Consider the following 22,113-nt stretch of genomic DNA (forward strand, 5'->3'; position numbering starts at 1 on the left):
AACTATGCCCACAGCACCCATGAGATCTGACTTCACATATACCACTTCTGTTTAAGGTGAAGAGCTCTGTGCACACCTGACTTCATGGCTTCAGGTCAGACAACACCAAGTTCATGTGGAATGCTCATGCTGTGTGGCTTTGTTCCAAAATCCTAAAGGTCTCTGTTCACCTATAAAGGTTGTAATTCACCGATAGGGGGCCCACCCCATGCCATGCAGAATGCCTGTCTGCCACGGACACTTAAAACACCAGTGAATCTGCTGGGCTACGTAGCCCAAGTGGTGGAGCAGCTGTCATGGCACTCTGGACCTGTTGCTGAATCTTCTCTTATTAAATGTCCCACTCAAACCTGGCAGCTTTGCAAGATAAATGGGTCAGAATAACATACCCAAATAAGTATACAATGCCTTCCAAGTCCAAAAGAGCCTACTAAGTGCTGTGCCTATATTTTAGTGGAAGGAAGAGCCCACTATCACCTTGGAAGAGCTATCTCGACATGCTACAAGATCCCCAGAAAATTTACAAAGATGGCAGGCCTTTGAATTTTTGGAATAATCTTATCCTGCCCTTTGGGACACCTGGCTTTACCAAGTATAGAGTAGTAACTGCTTACTGCTCAGTCAGCATATTGTGGAAAGCATGCCATTCTATGGAACGGAGAGGCAGTCAACGTCCCTGTGGGCTGTGTTGTGAGAGGGTGCTGGAGAGCTGATAGAGCCCTGGGGTTGGATAGTGGGGTGCCAACTGGAGCCAAACTGCCCAGGTGTACTTTGCTAACACATATAAGGAAAAAAATAATAATTTCCCCAATTAATAGCTATGTACCAGGGAATGTGCTGATTTACTCCAGCAATGAAATCACCGCTGGTACAGCATCTGCACTGCGCATGATTTATCTGTTTTCGGCGGGTGTGTTAGGGATAATCACCGTCATCCTTTAGGTCCTTGGTGGTGACACTATTCTGCTCTGTTCAGTTACCACTCCACCATCTGCCTTTTTCCTTAAAACGTTAAAAAAAAGCCCTCTTATCTAATGACGTATTTTTCATACTTCTTGTCCTTTGGAGTTGTACACTTTATTTAAAAAATCTTTACATTACTGTCATTTCAGTGTAATTTTGAGATTCAGGGTCTATAGTTGGTCTGTCCTGCTAAATAAAGGTTTGATGAATGAGTAATTGAATGAATTGAGTTAGAGATTTTTATGGTAATGGCAGAAAAATGTTATGACTATATATGTACATATATCAACCTAAAAAGCATCTTTTAAATTATGGTTTTGTTTTGGCTCCATTACAGCCTTTGTTTTTGTTCCTCAACACAGTCAGGGAAACTAAGTGTTTAGAAGTGTGTACTGCTTCAGGATGGATGTGTTTGTTTCCTTGATCAAGCACAGTTACAGCTGTGACCTTAGGCTTAAGCCACACATTTACAATTTTTCTCTAGAGACCGATTTATGTAGTGAGCACAGTCTTTATTCTTATTTGTATGTATATGTAGGTAGTTACAAAGAGACTTACGGTGATCACGGTGTAAAGCCCCCAGTGCCCCTTTCCCCACTGGCCCTTTGGGTAAATAAAATTTGAGAGCCACTGGGCATTAGTAGGGCAGCTTATTCAGTTAAGTTTTGCATTTCAAAGTGAATATGTGAGGATGGATAATACCTAGCAGGGACAGAGAAATTAAGTCATAAAAGTGAAAGTACATGGTAAAACTACTATTTTGAACAAACAAACGAGTATTCTCCTTATTCCTAAAGGCAGCCCTGGACAGCAACGGGGACTGTAGAGGGATCTGAGTATGGTAGAGAGCCCATGGTTTGGCTTCAGTGCTGGATCCTGGGTCTCGTGAATGGGATCCTTCTACCCTGTATGTGACAGGAAATGAGTAAATGAACTTTTGGCATTTACCGCTAAAATCAGTGACTAATTATAAGTTCAGATAATGAGAAAATTGCGGCATTGTCTTAAATGTCTGCAATTCCCCCCACCACCACCACCAATCTTTTGTATTATTAAAGGAATCTACCTGGAAATCCAAAGGGTGTTCTTTCCAATGAAAGAGATTAAAGTTACCTTTCTAGTAAAGAAGGTAGAAACCACATCAGAAAAGTGGGATAGTAAGATAGTAGATTAAGAAAGTTCCTTAAAAAAAAAAAAGAAAAAAAAAGTTCTCTACAGAAAATTCAAGGGTTTCAGAAATTAAGAAGTTCGGAGTAAGGATAAGAGAAAGATGATAACAAACTTTTTGGAGCAAGATAACTAAATATCTTTATAAATTTTCTAGAACTCATTTTCTATACCTGAATTGTCATTAGAATCCCCATTTTTCTTACTTGGTTGACATCTTCTATCAAGTTGCTGACATACAATAATGTCAGTCTCGGAAAAAATTGAGGAGATAGAAGTATTTGTATCAGAAAATAAAGGATGGAAATGGGTGGGCATGGCAAAGAAGAGAGAATATGAGAAGCAAAGAAACTTCAGAAAAGGAAAAGAAGTCTTGAAAATGTGACCAAGACGTTTTGCAGATAAATTTTCTACTCTTCTTGAATAACTTCTCCAATAGAGTTGTGTTGGGATTTATGGGAAGAAACACTTAGAAAAAAAAAAAAATAGAAAGCCTTGGAACTTTCAGATCCTTCATTGAAAATAACCTAGTGCCTACTTGTGAAAGTGTTAAAGCAAAAGTGTGTGATTATCATGTGTTAAATAGGAAACTGATTTCAGGGTTCTTTGCCAACTAGTTCTGTGCTAATGTAAAAATGGAATACGAACCTGTACCAAAGAGCTATCAAGAAAAGCGCTAGTACTCTCAGGAGAACTAGATCATAGAATCTGTATTAATAGTGACTATGGAAAGGCTATGCTGCTTCTGGAAATTTAAAGAAAAATTAACTGTAAAGTTATACTTTTTGCCATTGAGACAGTAATACATTTTGATTCTTTTCCCTTTCACTTTATATATGAATGTCATGAAAGTTCCACTCTGGTTGACTAAAAATAAAAACAACAATATTTTAGTGCTGACTAGACTAGAGAACTATATATAAAATAGATAAACAACAAGTTTCTACTGTATAGCACAGGGAACTATATTCAATATCTTGTAGTAACCTATAATGAAAAAGAATATGAAAAGGAATCTATGTATGTATATGTATGACGGAAACATTATGCCGTACACCAGAAACTGACACAACATTGTAAACTGACTATACTTCAATCAAATATATATATATATATTTTTAAACAGTCAAAAAGAAAGCAACACTGGTCCTTCCTGATGAAAGGTAAGAAGTCAAATGTTACTTACAAAGCTCATTTCCCATTTTTGTGTGTGTGTGTGTGTGTTTTGGGCTTGTTTTCAGGCAAAAAGACTCCTGTGGAAGATGGAACTCTTGGTCCGTTTTCCGGAGTGTGTTTCCAAGCCCATCAATGAAACTTGATACTGCTGCTCTGTGTTGAAGTGCTTGAAGAACATCACCTCTCCGCCGACGCCCTCCATCCTGCTGAAACCATGGTCTTCTCTGCAGTGTTGACTGCGTCCCATACGGGAGCATCCAACACAACGTTCGTAGTTTATGAAAACACCTACATGAATATTACGGTCCCTCCACCCTTCCAGCATCCCGGCATTGGTCCAATGCTTAGATACAGTCTTGAAACCATGGCTCCCACTGGGATGAGTTTGTTGACAGTGAATGGCACAGCCGTGCCCCCAACACCAGCAGTTTTTAAGGGCCTAAACTTGCCTCTGCAAATCATCCTTTCTGCTATAATGATATTTATTCTGTTTGTGTCTTTTCTTGGGAACTTGGTTGTTTGCCTCATGGTTTACCAAAAAGCGGCCATGCGATCTGCCATTAACATCCTCCTGGCCAGCCTGGCTTTTGCAGACATGTTGCTTGCAGTGTTGAACATGCCCTTTGCCTTGGTCACTATTCTCACTACCAGATGGATTTTCGGCAAATTCTTCTGTAGGGTATCTGCCATGTTTTTCTGGTTGTTTGTGATAGAGGGAGTCGCCATCCTGCTCATCATTAGCATTGACAGGTTTCTTATTATAGTCCAGAGGCAGGATAAGCTAAATCCGTATAGGGCTAAGGTTCTCATCGCAGTTTCTTGGGCAACTTCTTTTTGTGTAGCTCTTCCTTTGGCAGTAGGAAACCCTGACCTGCAGATACCTTCCCGAGCCCCCCAGTGTGTGTTTGGGTACACGACCAGTCCGGGTTACCAAGCTTATGTGATTTTGATTTCTCTCATTTCTTTCTTCATCCCCTTCCTGGTGATCCTGTATTCGTTTATGGGCATACTCAACACCCTTCGGCACAATGCCTTGAGGATCCATAGCTACCCTGAAGGTATATGCCTCAGCCAGGCCAGCAAACTGGGCCTCATGAGTCTACAGAGACCCTTCCAGATGAGCATTGACATGGGCTTTAAAACGCGTGCCTTCACAACCATTTTGATTCTCTTTGCTGTCTTCATTGTCTGCTGGGCCCCGTTCACCACTTACAGCCTTGTGGCCACGTTCAGCAAGCACTTTTACTATCAGCACAACTTTTTTGAGATTAGCACCTGGCTACTTTGGCTCTGCTACCTCAAGTCTGCATTGAACCCACTAATCTACTACTGGAGGATTAAGAAATTCCATGACGCCTGCCTGGACATGATGCCCAAGTCCTTCAAGTTTTTGCCGCGGCTCCCTGGTCACACGAGGCGACGGATACGCCCCAGTGCTGTCTACGTGTGTGGGGAACATCGGACGGTGGTGTGAATGTGGGAACTGCCTGACATTTGGGGTGATGGATCTTCTTTATCTGACTTCGAATTTCCTTTCTCATGGCTTCTTCACTTAAAATATATTGTTTTTCATAGGGTGTGTGTATGTGTGTGTGCAGTGTAAAGACAGAATGGTGATTAGTTACAATTCTGTTACCAAGGATACACAGTAGGGATGTGATCACAAGTGTTACCTCCAGGGTTCAAGAGAAATCCTTGATTTAGGGTGGAGAGATGGTTTTCTATTCCTTCGATCGATTTTGTTTTTGTGGTGGGAATCAGGATTGTGCTTTACTGAGCCTGCAGTTACACTGAATTGTAGGCATTTTGTATGCTGCTAAGAATATGCTTAGTTGAGTTTATCAATTCTTTTATTTTTTCTGGAAGACACTGCTGCTTTTTGTCATCACATTGGAGCCAAAAACCACATACATCTCAGTAGATAAATATTTAGTTTTATTTTAAAAAGTAACCCATGGGGGTTAGTGACATTTTAAAGGTCATTAATATTTACTTTGGTGCACTTTAAGAAACAATGTATAAACTAATTCAGTCATGTTTTTCAGAATTGTTTTTATACATGACATGCTTTAGGAAACATCGCATTATTTCTAGGAAGATAGTTTTTTTTTTAATGTTTTATTTGCATATACAGTCTTAAAGGGGAGAACATAAAAATGTAGAACTTTTTTCCTAAGCACAATAGCTTTAGAGCAATAGGGCAGAGTCAAGGAGACAGCAGCACCCTTGCAAATTTAAAAGGGATGCAGTGAAGGGGTGGCTGGTGCAGGCTATGATGATTCCATTTACTAGAGGATCCTCTGAGTCCAGTGCGGAGAAGGGGCACCATTTATTAGACGTCTGCCATGTGCCAGGCACTGTGCATCACTTTATCCTCACAGTGTCCTGTGAGGGAGGGATTATTTCTGCCTTTTTACAGATGAAGAAGGCAAGTTTCAGAGAGACTAAGCCCTGCCCAAGGTTCTCTAGACCTGGGATCCGAAAATCTAGAGTCCTGGGTCTTTGCAGTTCCACACATTGTACCACACAGACACCTCCTTCAGGTTTGGACGTTTCATAGTCAAGAGAAAACTATGTGTATCCTTTCATTTTTTTTTAAGACTAAAACTTTTTTGAAAATAGCTTCATTTTTTTTGTTGTTTTACTAAAAGAAATGTGAAGCCATTACAGAAAGTCTGGAAAATAGAAAAAAAAAATCACTCATAACCACCTTTTTAAAGTGGAACTTAAAAATCTTGACTAATTAAGGCTATAAGGAAATAAGGCGCTTTTTTGTTTTGCAGAACGAGTGACAATTATTGAGAACTTAAATACAGCTGTATATAGGTCTTAGCCTTGTAGATCTGGATGTTTTCAGTTGTCCAGCTGTATTTCTCAGTGTTCTGGGCAGAAAGGCATTGTCACCCCCAGTGCTTGCCCGGAGCAGAGCTGGCCTTTGTGAATGTCCTCAGAGGCGTGTCTCTAAAAAGAGGTGAAGATAAGCAGTGGTGCGAGCCTAGAGCAAGTTTTCAGCAGGTCTGGGATTTGGAATGACCTTTCTCTTGCTCAAGATCTGCCCCTGCCCTGCCCCATGTGCATCCTGAGCCTTAGGTGCCCTTCTCTCTCCAGCCACTGGAACACTTTGTGAAACAGCCCTCAGGGATGGGGCTTCAGACCGAGGCCATAAGTGCTGAAGTGTAGCCTCGTGGCTACATTATGGGCTTTATAAATCAGCAGGTTAACCAGGAACACTTTTTGGATGTATAGTATCTTTTCAGAATTTTAGTGCTTTGTGACCAGTAGAAAGCGAGCCTTCGTTTCTTCAGTTGTACAACCAGAGAGTTGGATTCTCTGAACCTTTAAGGTCTTGTCCAACTCTGATGTGAAAGTAGAGATTTTGAAGAGCCCAGCTGACGTCAGCATTGCTCTTTGGTCTCCAGTATTATTTCTTTACATTTCACTTCAGTAGATGTTTCTTAAAATTGAACGTCTGAAGAGCACATGGCACCATATCAGGAGTTAGGAGTTTGGAAGGTGGATGACATCCTGAAGGACCTGGGAAACCCTGCTCTTGGGCAATGGTCATGGTATGAGAACCCGTTTTCCAGTAAACTTCCTTTTTGGGATTCAAGCACATTATTCAACATGTTGCTTGGGGGTCATCTTCTGATGATAGTCGCCTACCTCTTTGGTTTCTCATTCGTATTACTCACAGGTAAAATTGCTTTTATCCATAGGGATCTTATAGGGCGTAAACACTGTAGTAGATATTAGTAGCACTTTGAAGTGTATCATGCTTTTCATTTTCAATATAAACTAGATTTCAAGGAGATGTTAATAAGTATATTTGAAATCAGACTTTCTCTGGAGGAAAGTCAGCATGATTTGCATTCATCTTACGTACTGGCAGTGGGTCTTGAGACTCCTTTTGTGGTTGGAGTTGAAACTGAGCTTCGTTGTCTTTGTCCTGTCTTTATGAGCAATCCTTGGGTAGTTTTGTGCTGCCTGGCAGGCGGTGCATCATCTGGTGAGAGCTCGGGAGTGCCTGCTAAGAGGCTCGGTGTTTGTGAAAGAAGGCCACCAAGGGCCTTTGGAGAATTCAGGCATAACCCCGGACAGCAGCTCTCTTTACACTGGATCGTCTCGATCTGAGGACAGTTTACAAACCATTTTGAACGTTTTTATTATGTGTACATTTGGAAAGCTTTAAAACAAAGTACTGTGGTGTACCTTTGAAAAATTTAGGTGCAGAATCATATGCTGCCTATTCTTCTATATTTTCTTGAGGGAAATAAAGTACCGCTACTGTTATCACCACAGGCTGAATAATCAGAAATGTTTTTGCTTTTGTTTTTGTTTCTGGCTAGTAAGTAAGAAGCATGAAAGAGAATGAAATATCTGTGGTCAGAAGAAAGAGTCAAAAGAAACCCCCAATAGTCTGGAATAGTGATACTCAGACTTTAATCTGAATTTGTGTCTAAGCGTTCCCATGGGGGGCTTGTGAACAGTTCAGATCCCCAGGGCCCCTGGAGGGTCTGCAATTGGGCTCAGGAATGCAGACTTTTATTTTGTTGGGTGTTTGGCCTGATTTTGGTTCAGGTGGTCTCTGGGGCATATTCTAAGAAACACTTTCCTGTGGAAAATACATCCCCTTAAATATTGTCTGTTTTATTCAAAAAATGTCTCTTTTGTGTTGGAAGCCATTATCTCCTAGTCCGTGGGTAACCCGCACCAAGAGGAACATCTGTGTATCTACCATTTGCCACCTCGTGTGTCTGCGCCGGGTCTCACCAGCGTCGGCTTCACCGTCTTTCAACTGGCAAAATTCTGATAAACCGTATAGTTTCACAGTAGAACAAAAAAAGTGACTTAATATTTGAAAGTCTCTCAGGAGTCTGATTCCTCTAATATTTCTTTTTTCATGAGATGGAAAGAGGTCCTTACTGTGTGTAACTTCCTGAAGGGGATGAGAGGAGTGCAAAGATTCACGTGATTCCTGCTGCTCTGCTTACGCCAGTCCTGTTCAATGGAAGCATGAAGAAAATAAAATGACCATTTTGATCTACACATTTCGGTTGCTGACAAGGATATTTAACTTAATTTTTTCTTGATCTTTGCTTTTGTTTACATGAAAATATTTATGTATAGATCACAGGAAAAAAAAATGTTCACTGGCTTGACATTTTTATTCTTCCATGATTTTTAGTTTAAGTTTAAAGAACTGCTTAATTCCAATTTATTTTCACAACCATAGTCTTCATTGAAAACTCAATTTTTATAATAATAAATGAAGACATCAAAGCACATGTTTGTTATTACAGGTAAATGGTAATACATTTCTTAGGTATATATTGGTACTAGTCCTTTGTAATTAAAATTAATTTATTTTACAATAGTACCAACCTATATGAAAAAAACCACTTTGAATTTTGGGTTGGTTGTAACATTAAGAAATCAAAAATTATGATTATTTGTGTATATTCTTATTACAGCCAGGAAAAGAGCTCCCAATAAGAAGATGAATAAATGTTTACCATTTCTAAAAGTTGAGTTTTTTTTTTAAAGGACTACTTCATTTATCTTAGAAAAATTTGTCATGAATAATACTTTCTGTTAAATTAAAATCTGAGTTTAGTTTCAAATCTTGCCTCCTTTGAATTTTTACTTTCAAATTAGCTCTCAAAGCCTGTGTGTGTATAACTATATTCTAGTTTTAGAAGTTCTCAGAGTAATTAAGGGTGAAATGAAACTTGGCAAAAGATCATTGGTATTAAGAGACAGTTTTAAGAAATTCTGCCTTAGAAGAGTTATAAAACTTTTCCTGCTAAGTCATTTGAAACTGGATTGTCACTAGCAAAGCAATGACAATGTTTGCTTCTATTTTGATGAAACAATTTCATCCTGCACTTCCTTTTCTAAAATCTAAGGCCTTTCTAAAACCTACTTTTAAATCTTGAGGAAGTATCATTTATTTGTATATGAGTTTTAAGTTTTGTCATTTAGACCTGAGGGCTTTATTTTGTCTTTTTTTTCACTCATATGCAATAGCTAAATATATTTCTTATTTTTGAATTCCAAAGGAAGGTTGGTTTACAAAAGAAGGTTGTCATTGAATCTACATCTGATAGTTCCTCCTGAAATGGAAAGGTAAGAAAGATACAGCAAAATAGAGGAACACGTCAAAATAAAAGCATTTTCATTCCTACCATGGAAATAATTAGCCCCACTCAACCCATTCATAATAAAGAGAACCTTTAGAAGTGTCTAACTTCTACATCAAGGTGCAATCAATTAATTTAATGGAAAAGAAAAAAATTCATGGCTGTATCAGCCAGCATTTAACCCAGGGAAGCAGAACTAGTAGCAGATGTTTATTAAGAGAATTATTGCAAGAACTGGCTTACATGATTGTGGGGCTGGCTAGGCAAATCTGAAATCCAAAGGACAGGCTGTCATGTAGGACAGGCTGGAAATCACAGGCACAAACTGCAGTCCACAGGTGGAATTTCTTCTTCCTCAGAAGTACCTCAGTTCTGCTTTTGGCCTTTCAAGTGGTTGAATCAGACCCAGCCAGATTATCTAGGATAATCTGCCCTAGTTAATGTGGACTGATTACAGAAGTTAATCACAGCTACAAAATACCTTCACGGCAACACCTAAAAATATAACAACACTCTTCTATGATGCCATAGCGGTGGTAGAAAAAGCTCAGTCACGTCGGTCTCAATGTGGAGATTAATGTAATAACCAAGACAAGTTCGTTGAAGAGGCTGGGAGACGTTTTCTGACTGCATTATATTCAAATGGACATAATCACAGGGCACAATATTTATCTCTGGATTTCACTATTCTGAAACTTCTCCAAAGGGAGTAATCAATTGATCAGATGATTATGTAAATTAACTTCCTTTCTGTGTAAGCTTTAATTCTTTGTGACACTTGCCAAGGATGATGCCTTCTAAAAATTTTAAAGCATATATAATTTAAACAGTACTAACTCAGGATAAAAATATGCTAATAGTAATAATGATGGGTGCCTTTTTGGGGCTACTTATTGTAGTCAAAATATACTTTATTTTAATCTACAGTATTTTCCTCTTTTTTCCAGTTGAGGAAACTGTTCCCAAGAGATTAAGTAACTGTTTCAGGCAATAGCTTGGATTCAAATCGAGGCCTAATGCCTAAGTTTTATTTCTCTAAACCACCTTGCCCATCTTATTCCCTGATAACAGAGCTGAGTTTCTAGTGAGACAAGCTTACTAAGCATCATACTAGATGTTTACCCTCTCTCTATGCATGAGATAAATACTCTTAGCAGAAGAACCCATACGCAAAGTTGTGGACATCAGAACAAAACCTAGGCTGGATTGTTGTTGATTTTACATCATTAACTACATTTGGCTAAATCAGAATTGAGACTCTCAAGCTGACTGGGCCCTGGCGGGGGTACACCATCAGAGATGTCTCAGGACCTTGCTGACTGGCAGAAATTTGGGGGAACACTTCCATACCCACTTCCCTTAGATTGCATAGGTCCCACAACACCTTTTGGAAAAAGTTTCACCCTGGTGCACAGTTGGGGTTCAGTTATGTACCCGATTTGTCTGAAGTACTGGGGTTTATAGTAGCCAAGACCAGGGCAGCAGAGGTGGTGAAATCAGGAGTCCTGAGGTCTTCCTGCCGGTTTGTCACTCCTGCTGTGTCACCAACCCGGACTCCTTTAGCCTGACCTGAAATGGCAGTGTTTTAAGATACTGATTAATTCATGATTACTATAGTAATTTGAATTGCTTAGTTGATTGAATCATTTGTACGAAAATAACCCCATCAAAAAACTCTGTAACTATAGTTACATATTTTTGCAAATGATGAAAAAATTTAATTGTGTAATTTATCTTATTGACCTGTGTTCCGTGACAGTACCTCTGTTAAGAAGTTTTCTAATGCATTACAGCTGATCCTTGAACAACAGGGTTTTGAACTGCACAGGTCCACTGAAATGTGAAATTTTTCAATAGTAAATACTGCAAAGCTACAGGACCTGTGATTGGTTGAAGCCCGGGGCAGAACCCTGCAGCAGGCAGGACCGCCAGCCAGAGGGGCGAGGAGCTGGCTGTAGATTCTACGTAGATTTGCCACTTCCTGCAGGGTGGACGCCCCAAGCCCCGCGCCATTCAAGGATCAGCTGTATTCCCTAATAAGCAGATGAAGAAACAGTTTTAGAACAATTAAAAGACGTTCCCAACTTCTCGCGGCAGTTAGGAGGTAGATCTGGGATTCAAACTCAGCTCGACAGCTCTCAGTTTGAGAGCTCTTCACCGTTTCACTTCAAGTCGGCGGGACTTTACCGTCAGAGAGCAAAAGGCTGCGAAGTGAGGTTGTGAGGTTTTGAAAAAACAGTCATCAAGTAAGCAGAGTTCAGATAAATAAATTGAGTAGGTGCATTTTCGTTAGTTGAAAGAAGACTAATAGAATGTTTACATTTTTAAGGAAATAACAGGTTTTCTTTCTTTTTTAAGTTCATCACCCAAGCTTTACCACTAAAAAAAACAACTGAGCTTGTGGACAAAGGACCTCACACAGGCAGGTCAGTGTGAGGAGGCCAGGAGCAGCTGCTCCCCAGTGTGGGGGCAGGCGGTCTGTTGTCTGCAGTCTGGACATAAACCTCCGAGGGCATCTGAGCTGGGTCTCCATACCCACAGCTTGTCTGGTGAGTATTGCTGTTGCTGTCACTTTGGCGTTTCTGGACTTAGGCTGGAAGAGCTTTTTCTTCAGGGATGCCAGGGACTCCTCGGGAAAACTGTCAGTACCCAGGGAATGTCTTTCTGCTCTCACCTCCTCTTCCAGGATTCATCTGATGAACAAAGTAGCTGCAAATGCACAGAAGACGTTTCTCTCTGATGGGAAGAAAGATGGAGTTTTCTTGGATGACTTCCCCAAAGGTATTTATAGTCTCAAATGCTATGATTAACTCACAATATTTTATGTTCATCTGTGTGAAGGCTACCATTGCCAAGCAACAGGTTCTGTTAGATCTCTCTCCAGGGCAAAAGGCTTCTCATGAAAACAAATTTACAGCATAATAAGATGACACTGATGGGAAATAGAGAAATATAATCTGACAGAGACACAATGACAACCAAAAAAAAAAAAAAAAAAAAATCCAACACCAAGAAACACCCAGACATCAGCTCAGTCTTGATGTCTTGATTTTTAGCCCTACCTTTCCCCCTGGAGTTCTCACGTTTCTTTCCCACTAGGCACTAAGCTCCCTGAGGACAGGGCACTGTGCTTGTTTACTTTTTCTCCAGCACCCAGCCTGGTGACTCACAGAAAAGGCTGGTTCTCAAAAGTCTGGAAATGGACCTTTTGATAATAGAATCTTGGTGTTTAAAATCATCCTGGACTGCTCAAACCAAACAGGTTCTGAGTAGCAAGAACTAAGATCAGCACACAGGGCTTCAGTCTCCAAGCCCAGTGACCTGCCCACTATATAAACCTGCATCCTTGATTTAGGGGAGAAAGTAATCAGAGGGTTTCTGCTATTGTGTTTAGGGAAGTTTGGGAGATGAGTGTGTGGAGTGGATAGGGCTGCTAAATTTTTATCTGCTAAACCTGGCAACCCTGAGAGTCATGCACATATGTATCTAATTTTCTGACCCTATGATGTGCAAGTCACGGCATGGAAGAGGTCCTCTCTTCCTCATATTTGTGAAGCTAATCTGTGACTACGTCTATGATCTTAACTAAATGTGCTGGCGTTTGGGCTTTAAAGGGTGGAGGAGGACATGACTCATGGTGCATTGAGGAGCAGACACAGATGGACTGATAACAGAAGTAAAAGGTATGTTTTGTAACTGTTTTGGGTAATCTCAGTTTGTTGGTAAACGAATGATGATGGTGATAGTGACAAGATGTATTCAATAACCACCTCCATCAGGGAGATTTTGGTTGGGAAAAGCTTTCTTTTGCTAGAATTAGACATCCGTATGTTGCATGCCATTTGAACACTTGCAACAGAAATTCAGAGTTTAAATCACTTTCACCATAATTTTGGCAGGACTAGGAACACTTTTTTTTTTTTTTTTCAGCTGTTCTTCCTGATGGGAGCTATAAATAGCTTTGGGGAAGTATGTAATTATCTCAAAGTAGAAGCTAAAGATAAAAAGCTGCTTGAGATTTTAAAGGAACATTTAATAGTTATTATTATGTAACATTTATTAAGTATGCTCACTGTTCTCATTGTCTTTGCCAGAAAGAAAGTCGGAATAAAAAGTCAGTCCAAGATGTGACATGTATAAATAGACCAAAAGGTATATTAACATGGTGCCAGAACAAAGGGTGGGTTTAATAAAAATGAAAATTCAGGGGAACAAAAAAGGCAGCCAAATCAGAGCAGTGTTGTGTAGAAGTGAGGAAAACTTATATTTAGTAACATATCTTAAAGCACTAGCAGTTTGAAACAAAGATGCATAGCCACATAAAAACAGGTAACATTATGGCACATGCATGGGTAATACTGTGTTTTTGGCAGCTGGCTCAGCCTTTCATATATAAAAGGAGTTTACTTACTCTGATCAATGAATGGATACTGAAAGATTTAAGTACTAAATAAAAATTCTTTGTTGGCTGAAGCAAGGTAAGTGTTATAATGATTCCAGTCATTGGCTCCTGGCTAAGACTTATTGCTGTTTAAAGCCTATAGAAAGTCCACAACCAAGTAGTGCATCACTGGTATCCACCCTTTATCCTGCTAAATGATGCAAGTACTGTGACTATATAAACATAAAATCTCTAATCTTATAATACTTCCAGGAGGTAGATGTTCAAATCCCTCAAGGTTCTCAGTAGTTAAACGAATTCCAAGAGGCCACAGGACTTAGGAAGTAGAGAGAGGAGAATTTAGTCCCACATCTGCGTGAACACCAAAACTTAGGCTTTTTTTTTCACATTGTAACACCATCTATTCAACCTCTTACCTATGCTTTCTTGTTTCCTTCACCTTATCTTTCTTTTGCTTATGAAGGATTTTCCTTTAGAATCTGATTGTCCTTCTCAACCGATTTTGGACTTCATGATTCACCCTGTTGGCTCTGGTCTTGCCGTTGGCTTGTCCTCAACTCTTCTATGATCTTCTGGCCCTAAGCTGTGGTGATCTGTCTACATTTTTCATCACGTCTTCCTTTTGGTATATACTAGGTTCATTTCTCAGTACTGATCATTTGCATAGATGCTACCCCACAAGGTGAATATCCTTATTATGGTTTGAAGGCATGTGTTTCTCATTTGCAAACAAGAAGCATGGAAACCCAAAGATCCTTATGAAGCATTATTGGCACTTATGTCCTCAGAGAACCTCCTAATATAGGGTAGAAATCCAGGCAGACACACAGCTCCTGGAGGCCAGGGCTAATGGAAGACTTATGAGATCTAAATAATTCAAACAGTAAACAAACAGTAACTCTTGGTGTTGGGGTTTTTCCTGGGAAGAGGAAGCACCCAGATGAGCACCCAGGCTGCCGAAGAGGGCAAATGCCCATGAAACCCTGCTTCTGAGACATCAGGAGCCCGTGACAAGAGCCACAGGCCCCTAGACATTCCATGATCTCTTGGCCAAGCTAACATTCCTGAGGAAGAAGGTATCTGTATTTGGGTTAAAAGTCTGAGTAGGAACTTCACCAGCCTGACCTCCTCCCCACGGTCAAATCCTGCCTGCCTTTCTAGTGGTCACCATGTCTGATTTTTATGGGCCAAGCCTGGAGGTGCCATTCATCACTTCTCTTCCATATTCCATTGGATACAGTTCACCCACATAGGTATACCTTCCTGCAGTAGAGACTAAGAAATGGGGTCTAGTTGCGCACCCCTGATGAAGAAGAAATGACTTTTGGTGAAAACAGAGCATTTTATGCCACAGTAGAACTAGCAGCAACCTCTTTGTTTCTGGCCAGAGCGTCCCAAAGAGGAGAAACTACGTGAGACCTTGAGCTCCCCTCACTGGTGGTGGCCCAGGAGAGCTACCCCACATGCAGGCCAGCTTGTCTTTGACACTCTCAGCAAAAAGACTTCCCTTGACACAGTCCAGCACCTCAGTTTCCTTATGCTGTTGATGCACTCTGTATCCTAGACTGTGAAATTCCTGGGTGAGTCAGAAAGAGCGACAGTCTTGATATCACGGCTGAGAAGAGAGACAAACAGGTGAGCAATCCCACACTCATGACCAGCCAGACACCTGAAGCACCGTGCAGGATTTCTGGAAGTATTTCAGGCCATGTCAGGTCATCTGACCTGGCAGCTAATGCCTCCATCATCTATCACCTCTCTGGGGGCATCAGACAATGTGTTGCCATGTATAGGAGTTCTGGTTGTGGGTGTACTTCTTATTCGAGAGCAAGGAAAACCTGAGTGTGTCAGGAAGGCTTTCTGGACACTTACATGACTTATTAGTCTAGGCCACAAAGTCAGTTGTCTATGCATGGAAAGTCAGCGGGCAAGCCAGCTGTGTAATCTCATTGGCTGAGGACTGGAGATGGGCTCTGTGAGTGGAGGAAGCACAAAAGTGCAGCCAGTGGGTATGTTTACAGTTGTACCTCAGAGGAACCAGCTACTTCTGTAAACATTCCCCTCTGCTTATTCGGGGTACCCTTTACTCAGTGATGGGAAGTATGCATCCTGCTCTAGTAAGTGCAGCTGCTGGTTTTTCTTTTCTCTCCTCCTCTAGCTCGTTATTCTCTTCTTTCTTTTTCCCTGTTCTGTTTATTTTTATAAACCAGTGGACTCTGGGTGCTCATGGGACTGAGATGGGGTGGGCACAAACCCACAGAGTGGTAGCTGGAAAATACCCTGTTTTCTGGACCCTGCTGCATAGGCCCAGCTGCTGGGCTGCCCCAACTTTGTGCAAGTCTGCGTAAACACCACTGACTCCCAATGATGGGTGGACACTGGGGGACAGCTCATGACCCGTGAATGTCTGGGTGGAAGATCACGTGGAATCCCTGGTGCTGGAGGTCAACCATATGACACAGCCATTCCCCATGAAAGCAGAGCCCTATCTGTCTGCGACCCTCACATGTGTGATAGCTCATGAGTAAGATTCTCCTACCTTCTGATCACATTTCTCAATTCTTCCGTTTCTGAATTCACTGTACTTTTAGGATCTGGTGCTTGGCTATAAGTTCCTGTTGTGTCTCCTTGGTGATAATTCATTTTATGCCCCTAGAATCATGGCTGTAGGCTTCCTTGGGACAATACTTCACCTGGTTCGAGATTTCCCCAAGATTGCTGCAGATCACCTAAGCCTTAATCTGCAGCTGTCCTGCTGGGGCTTCCTGGGCCTCAGGAACTGGAGATGGGCAGAAGAGACCACTTGAACAGATAGGACAAACCCTCAGTGAAGGTCAGCGCCCTAAGTTGCCTTTAGCTCAGATTCTTTTGCCCCTAAAATACTATATCCCAAATATTGGTGTGTACATGGGTTAAGCCCATTTAGCTTATTAAAAGTACAGAGCTTTGCCAAGACCTACTGAATCCGAGTATTTAATACACAGTTTGGTCCCTAGTCTGTTTTCCAGGAGAGAATAGAAAACAGTCTCTCGTCCATTACTTTCCATGACTACCTATTAGATGGATGTTGGGGAGAATGAGCTGTCTATCAGTGCCATCTTGGAGCATTCTGCTTTGGGTTAGGAAAGGTTCAGCGTCCTAGGAGTTGATTTAGAGTTCAAGCAAAGCAACTTCCTTTACACCTTAGTGAGACTCCCTCTCACTCCCTGGAGTCCATGGGCTGGCAACCCAAAGTCAGACATCGTGTCAAGGCATAGTTTTTGAAATACGAAACTGGGCTTGGGAATTTCAGTCTCTCAGCAGCTGGTCTCGCCTTAGTCTCAGATGTTGGCTTATGCACTTGACTCTCAACTAAATGGCCTTCATGTTGGTCTCTGCCTAGTGATAGCATTAAACAATAGCTGTGGTACGAGTCACTAGTCATTTTTCTCTCACTGCTAGGCTCCATCCCAGCTTCTTTGCAATTAGCTTAGTTGTTCCCTTTGTCAGTCACTGCTAGAGTGGGTGACAGATAGTTGAGTGGGAACATATCCCAATTTTGTCTCTTGGAATGACTCCTCCCTGCATGAGCCTTAACTGACAGCCAAGCATTCCATCTTTTCCCACCCCTAGTTTCATTTCATTGGATTTTTAGCCAACTCAGATTGCAGGTCACAGGCAGAAATGGCTTCCATCAGCATATTCATAATTTTTTTTTCCTTTCTGCTTTCAGACAGGCCAATTTCAGCCTAATCAAATCTTTTCATTGTAGGACCTTACAGAAAGCTACAATAAATAACAATCTTTGAACTCTTAACTATTTTCTTATCAAGTCTTTCATTGGGAAGATTCAAGAGGCACATGGTCTGAGCCCCAAGATACAAGGTTAAATATTTTAGTACTTTTCATCAGGGATTATCATCTTTCCTGCCCAAGATGAAAAGTCTTCTTTCTACTGGAACTTTGCCTCTTCCATCTTTTTTTTTTTTTTTTCTATTACTTGCACTATGTTACTTCCAGTTCCATTTAAAAAAAAATTCATTGAGGACTCTTTCCGTTGTAAGTGACAGAAAACTGAATAGTCTGGCTTCGGCCCAGGGAAGATGCTATACTCTGGAGCCCAGAAGTGTATGGGCTAAAAGCGAGGAAGGAGTGGGTGGTTCTCTAGAGAGAAGTTGGGATACAATGATTAAAATGATGGTCTGTGAATATTGGGTGGTCAGAAATCAACAAATTTCTATTACATTTGATTTCTCAGCTGAGCTGCTGAATGCTGCTGGAGAATATCACTATCACATAACGATAAAGACTGGTGACATTTCAAGTTCATGTTCTCCAACTTTATTTTGACTTCAGCAGTCCTCAGCAAACTTTTCACATTGCCCTGGTCATGTCTTTTATAGGTTCCAAAAATCACTATTCCTAACTTCACCCTTCTTTCTTAAGCTCAACTCCCCATTCAGCTTTAGCAGATAACCTTGCTGTTTACTTCCTACAAAAAACTGTGGATAAAAGGCGAGACCTCCCTCAACTTCCTGTTTCTACATACACAGATTAGTCTGTATTGAAACCAATGTTACCGCCTTTCCTGCTCCCGAGTCCTACACGTCATCCTTCCGTCCTATAAAGGAAGCCCCCAGTTTGTGCCCTCTCTGTGAGATTTGCAAAGTCTTCCTTTCTACCTGCAGTTCTTTCACAGCCACAGCTGTTATCACTTGCTTATTCTTGCCCATAAGGCTTATCATGGACTAGGTGTACCTTGATGTCAAACATTTAAAAAATATCAATCCTTTTATATAGTCACTGGAATATGTTGTTCTCCAATAAATATTGACTCAATTACTGCATGTGGAAATACAGTCACTGGAAAATGTTAATAATGAGGGTTATTGGTGTAAGTAAATGTCCTGTGAGGCGGCAGATTTGTGTAGAAGAAGGAACACGAGCTTTGACCTGAAGCAGATCTGGGTTCACATCTTGACCAGTTGTTTAACTTCTGAGGCTTTGTTTTCTGCTCTGAGAAGGAGAGAAAAGAAAACCTATGCTTCACTGTTCTTGAGAAATTTGGAAGTAAAATAATGCTTGTTAGGCACCTGGCCTACAAAGTGTGTTCCATTAATGGTAGTGAGAATGAATAATAATGGGGATGAACTTGCATCCCACGTGGGAGTTAATTGTCCATCCTTTCAGCAGTTGCTGCAGTAGAACCAAAGATTGTTGTCCCTAATTCTCTCCCACATCTCACCAATTTAATTACAAAGTAAATATTTGCTTTAAAGGAGAAATTGCAGGATACAGACATCTTATCCCTTTATTATATGACAGACATATCCTCTTTTCTTCTGGACATGTGACATGTAGAAATCTGATTCTTTCTATCAGCTGAGGACAAAGTCAATGCACAGAGGAAGGGAAAGCCAAGAGAATCTCAGTGAAATGGAGCTGGAGTCCGTAGATCATGTCACTCCTGAAACTCACATCCCTGCTGGACTTCTGGTTATGTGTGCCAATAAATGTCTTTATTTAAGCCAGTTTGAGTTGGGTTTTCTACTGCTTGTAGCCAAATGTACTGTATCTACTCTATGTGACCAGTTCCTAGTACTCAGCGAATACTGACTGAATTGAACAGAAAATTCTCTCCCACAGATACATTTATCTTTCTTGGTATATAGTTGTTTTTATCTTTTTACATTTTTTGTTTTGTTTAATTATAAGATGGTAAATATTCATTTTTTGATAGTCAAAGCAATATAGACATATGGAAAAGAAAACTTTAATCTCTACTTTCTTCTTTCTAATCACACTTTCCTGAGGTAACCAACTTAACCATTGGTTATATATACTTACATATTTTCCTCTATGCTTGAAAACTTATAAATATCTATCATGTTCAGTTTTCTTTGTTTAGATTCATTTTACAAAAAATGTGGTCATACTGTATACCTTATTCTACAGTATCTTTGCTTTTTAATTAATAGATCATAGCTATTTTTACAGGTCAGGCTACATAGATATAACTCATTCTTCTTAAAAACTGCATAAAATGGCTATATCTCTTCGCATCTTTGCTCTGCTTAAATGTTTTTCATAGAGTTTTATTCAAATTATTTTCTTTAACTGTAAGTCTGAGCCTTTAACTATTTCCTCTTTTATTTAATTATGTCTCTGAATTTGGAGCATTAGAAGAAAACAGTGGTTGATGGAGTCAGTTAGGTATTGGGAAGGGTATGTAAACCCAAAAGGTATGTGATCATTAAGGCATCTAGTCTACCATTTTGAAATTTTATTCATTTGTTTGTTTATTTATTTGTTTGTTTGTCTTTTCGTTTGTTTAAAGCAGGCTGTCTTTCCTTCTGCTTGTCATAATTAGAATTTTTTTCCTCTGTGCCCTTTATAAGAAACCACACCTGAGGAATAGTCCCAGAGAGACTTTTCAGCTGCCAGCGATACAGTAATAGTTTCCAAAGGATCCAGAAATTAGACGAAAACAAGAAAGAGCTTAGATTTTAACCCTAACCCAGCAATTAAGGACTGTGTTCTTCTTTAGAATTGAAAATTTAACTCTTAGGTCTATTAATTTACTTATTACCATTAGGGGACAAATATACATTTTATTTTTTAATATAAATTCTTACTGATTGGGGATAGTTTAATTTCTTGTTAGTAGCTATGCTGTAGTTGAAAATGTGAGTAGTAGATGACTTTATGATGTCAACTATGTGTCAGTTCTCCCCACCTCCCTTGGAAGGTGGAAGAAGATATGGAAAAAGAGAAAACAGTGATTTTTAAACCAAGGGAAAACTAAAATGACCTGGCGCACTTATGCTCTAGGTGACATATGATCAGGGTTTTTCCTGGTTTCCCTAAGGAACAATTCATTCTTGACAACAGCAAAACCTAATGTCAGAGAGAGAAAAAAAGAGAGAGAGAAGGGAGAGGTAGGATGATATGAAGCAAATTGGACAACATAATAAGGGCAAGACACAGGTAGTCACAATATTTCCAAGCAGTTTTTAGCAGCTAAACACCAAGGAGGACCAAACAGAACACCCTGTGGTAAATTAACCTATGAGCCAGATAGATAAAGGCAGCTGCGGTTTCTGTGTAAGTTCAAAGCACAGATGAAAATTAGCTCCTCTGGGTATAGTCATTTTAGACTCTAGAAACACGGGTAATTTTCTGAGGTTAGAAATATTGCAAAAGTCTAAAGCATGATTTTTCCTGAGATAACTGGACTCGGCTTGTCTAAGATGAGCCAAGGCTTAATAAGAATAAATCCTGAGTTGTTCATGAAGTCATTGAAAATGAAAACAAACAAAACAATGACCAAGTAGATGAACAAAGGAAGACCCAAAGTCCTTTTACTTTTATTCCTAGGAGAGATATAAACATATTTGGGTTTTCTTCGTTTTGATTTTTTATCACAATGAGTGGAGGTTTTATTTTGTGAAGTCCACCTTTTCCCGGGTAGAGTATACTGATAGTCTTCTGTGGGTGGAGTGACACAGAGAGAAGTTTGAGAACAGAGGGTCATTCTCTCCACTGTACAATAGTCTGGAATTTGCAATTCACTGAAGGTTAATGGACACAGTTTACTAAGTAAGTACTCTAAGGCACATTGGATGTAATGGTAGTTTTCTCTTCTGTAGCCAGTGGTATTTTGAAATGATATTCCAGGTAATGTTAGTTTGCTCTTTGAGTGACTGTATTGTAGCATACTGGGGCGTATATCTAGGAAGATTACATTTTGAGCACCTATACCTACTTAAATTTCAAGGCTCCATGTTTGTTGGCTTCAAAGCAGTTATCAGCAGATAACTTAACTTTAATAACTTAAGCTTGATTTAACCAAGTAGTAAGTAGTTAGCAAGCCAATTGCCAGTCTGAAAAGAATTCTGATGTGCCTTGACTCTTGTCCTACACAAATTATCACAAGTTTCTGGTCAAGTTTTATAGGTCAGCACGTAGTGAGAAGAGTTTAGTGAAATTCTGGTGCAGATGGAGTAATCTTTCTTTACTTATTCATTTAATTTGAGTCATAAATTAGATTCAGTGGAGTTCAAATCCTGGTGTTTTTGCAACGTTTAAAAGAATGAAAATTGAAGTAAAAATGTATTTTAAGATGTATTTAGATAACAATACAATCGACACAATTCAATAAGATAAATTAATTTAAGGAAGTATAGGGATAAGAAGAGCAAGGTTGTAAGAGAGTTGGGAGTAAAGTGAGCATACGATGTGCATGTATGTGGCACAAACTCTAACCTGAGCTTCCTTACAACCAAT

General features: G+C 40.0%; 1 protein-coding gene across 25 annotated transcripts in view; it reads left to right on the top strand.

Annotated features, from left to right (window-relative positions):
- The window catches only part of GPR63 (G protein-coupled receptor 63), a 159,160-nt gene that overhangs the window by 78,843 nt on the left and 58,204 nt on the right, over positions 1 to 22,113 (top strand). For 16 of the 25 annotated variants that reach the window (XR_004321745.1, XR_004321756.1, XR_004321739.1 and 13 more), the window contains 5 exons: positions 3,372 to 8,830; positions 9,366 to 9,432; positions 11,805 to 11,995; positions 12,133 to 12,227; positions 13,061 to 13,129. Coding sequence is in view for 1 of the 25 variants with exons in the window: in XM_006187240.2 (XP_006187302.1) it covers positions 3,521 to 4,780 (1,260 nt within the window). In the remaining 24 variants the exon portion in view is untranslated. Of the gene's footprint in view, positions 1 to 3,371; positions 8,928 to 9,365; positions 9,433 to 11,804; positions 11,996 to 12,132; positions 12,228 to 13,060; positions 13,130 to 15,412; positions 15,484 to 22,113 lie in introns of those variants that run through there. The other 9 variants (XR_004321754.1, XR_004321757.1, XR_004321746.1 and 6 more) reach the window with 8 other exon arrangements.

Source organism: Camelus ferus, chromosome 8 (assembly GCF_009834535.1).
Source record: "Camelus ferus isolate YT-003-E chromosome 8, BCGSAC_Cfer_1.0, whole genome shotgun sequence".
In the NCBI taxonomy this organism is placed as follows: Eukaryota; Metazoa; Chordata; class Mammalia; order Artiodactyla; family Camelidae; genus Camelus; species Camelus ferus.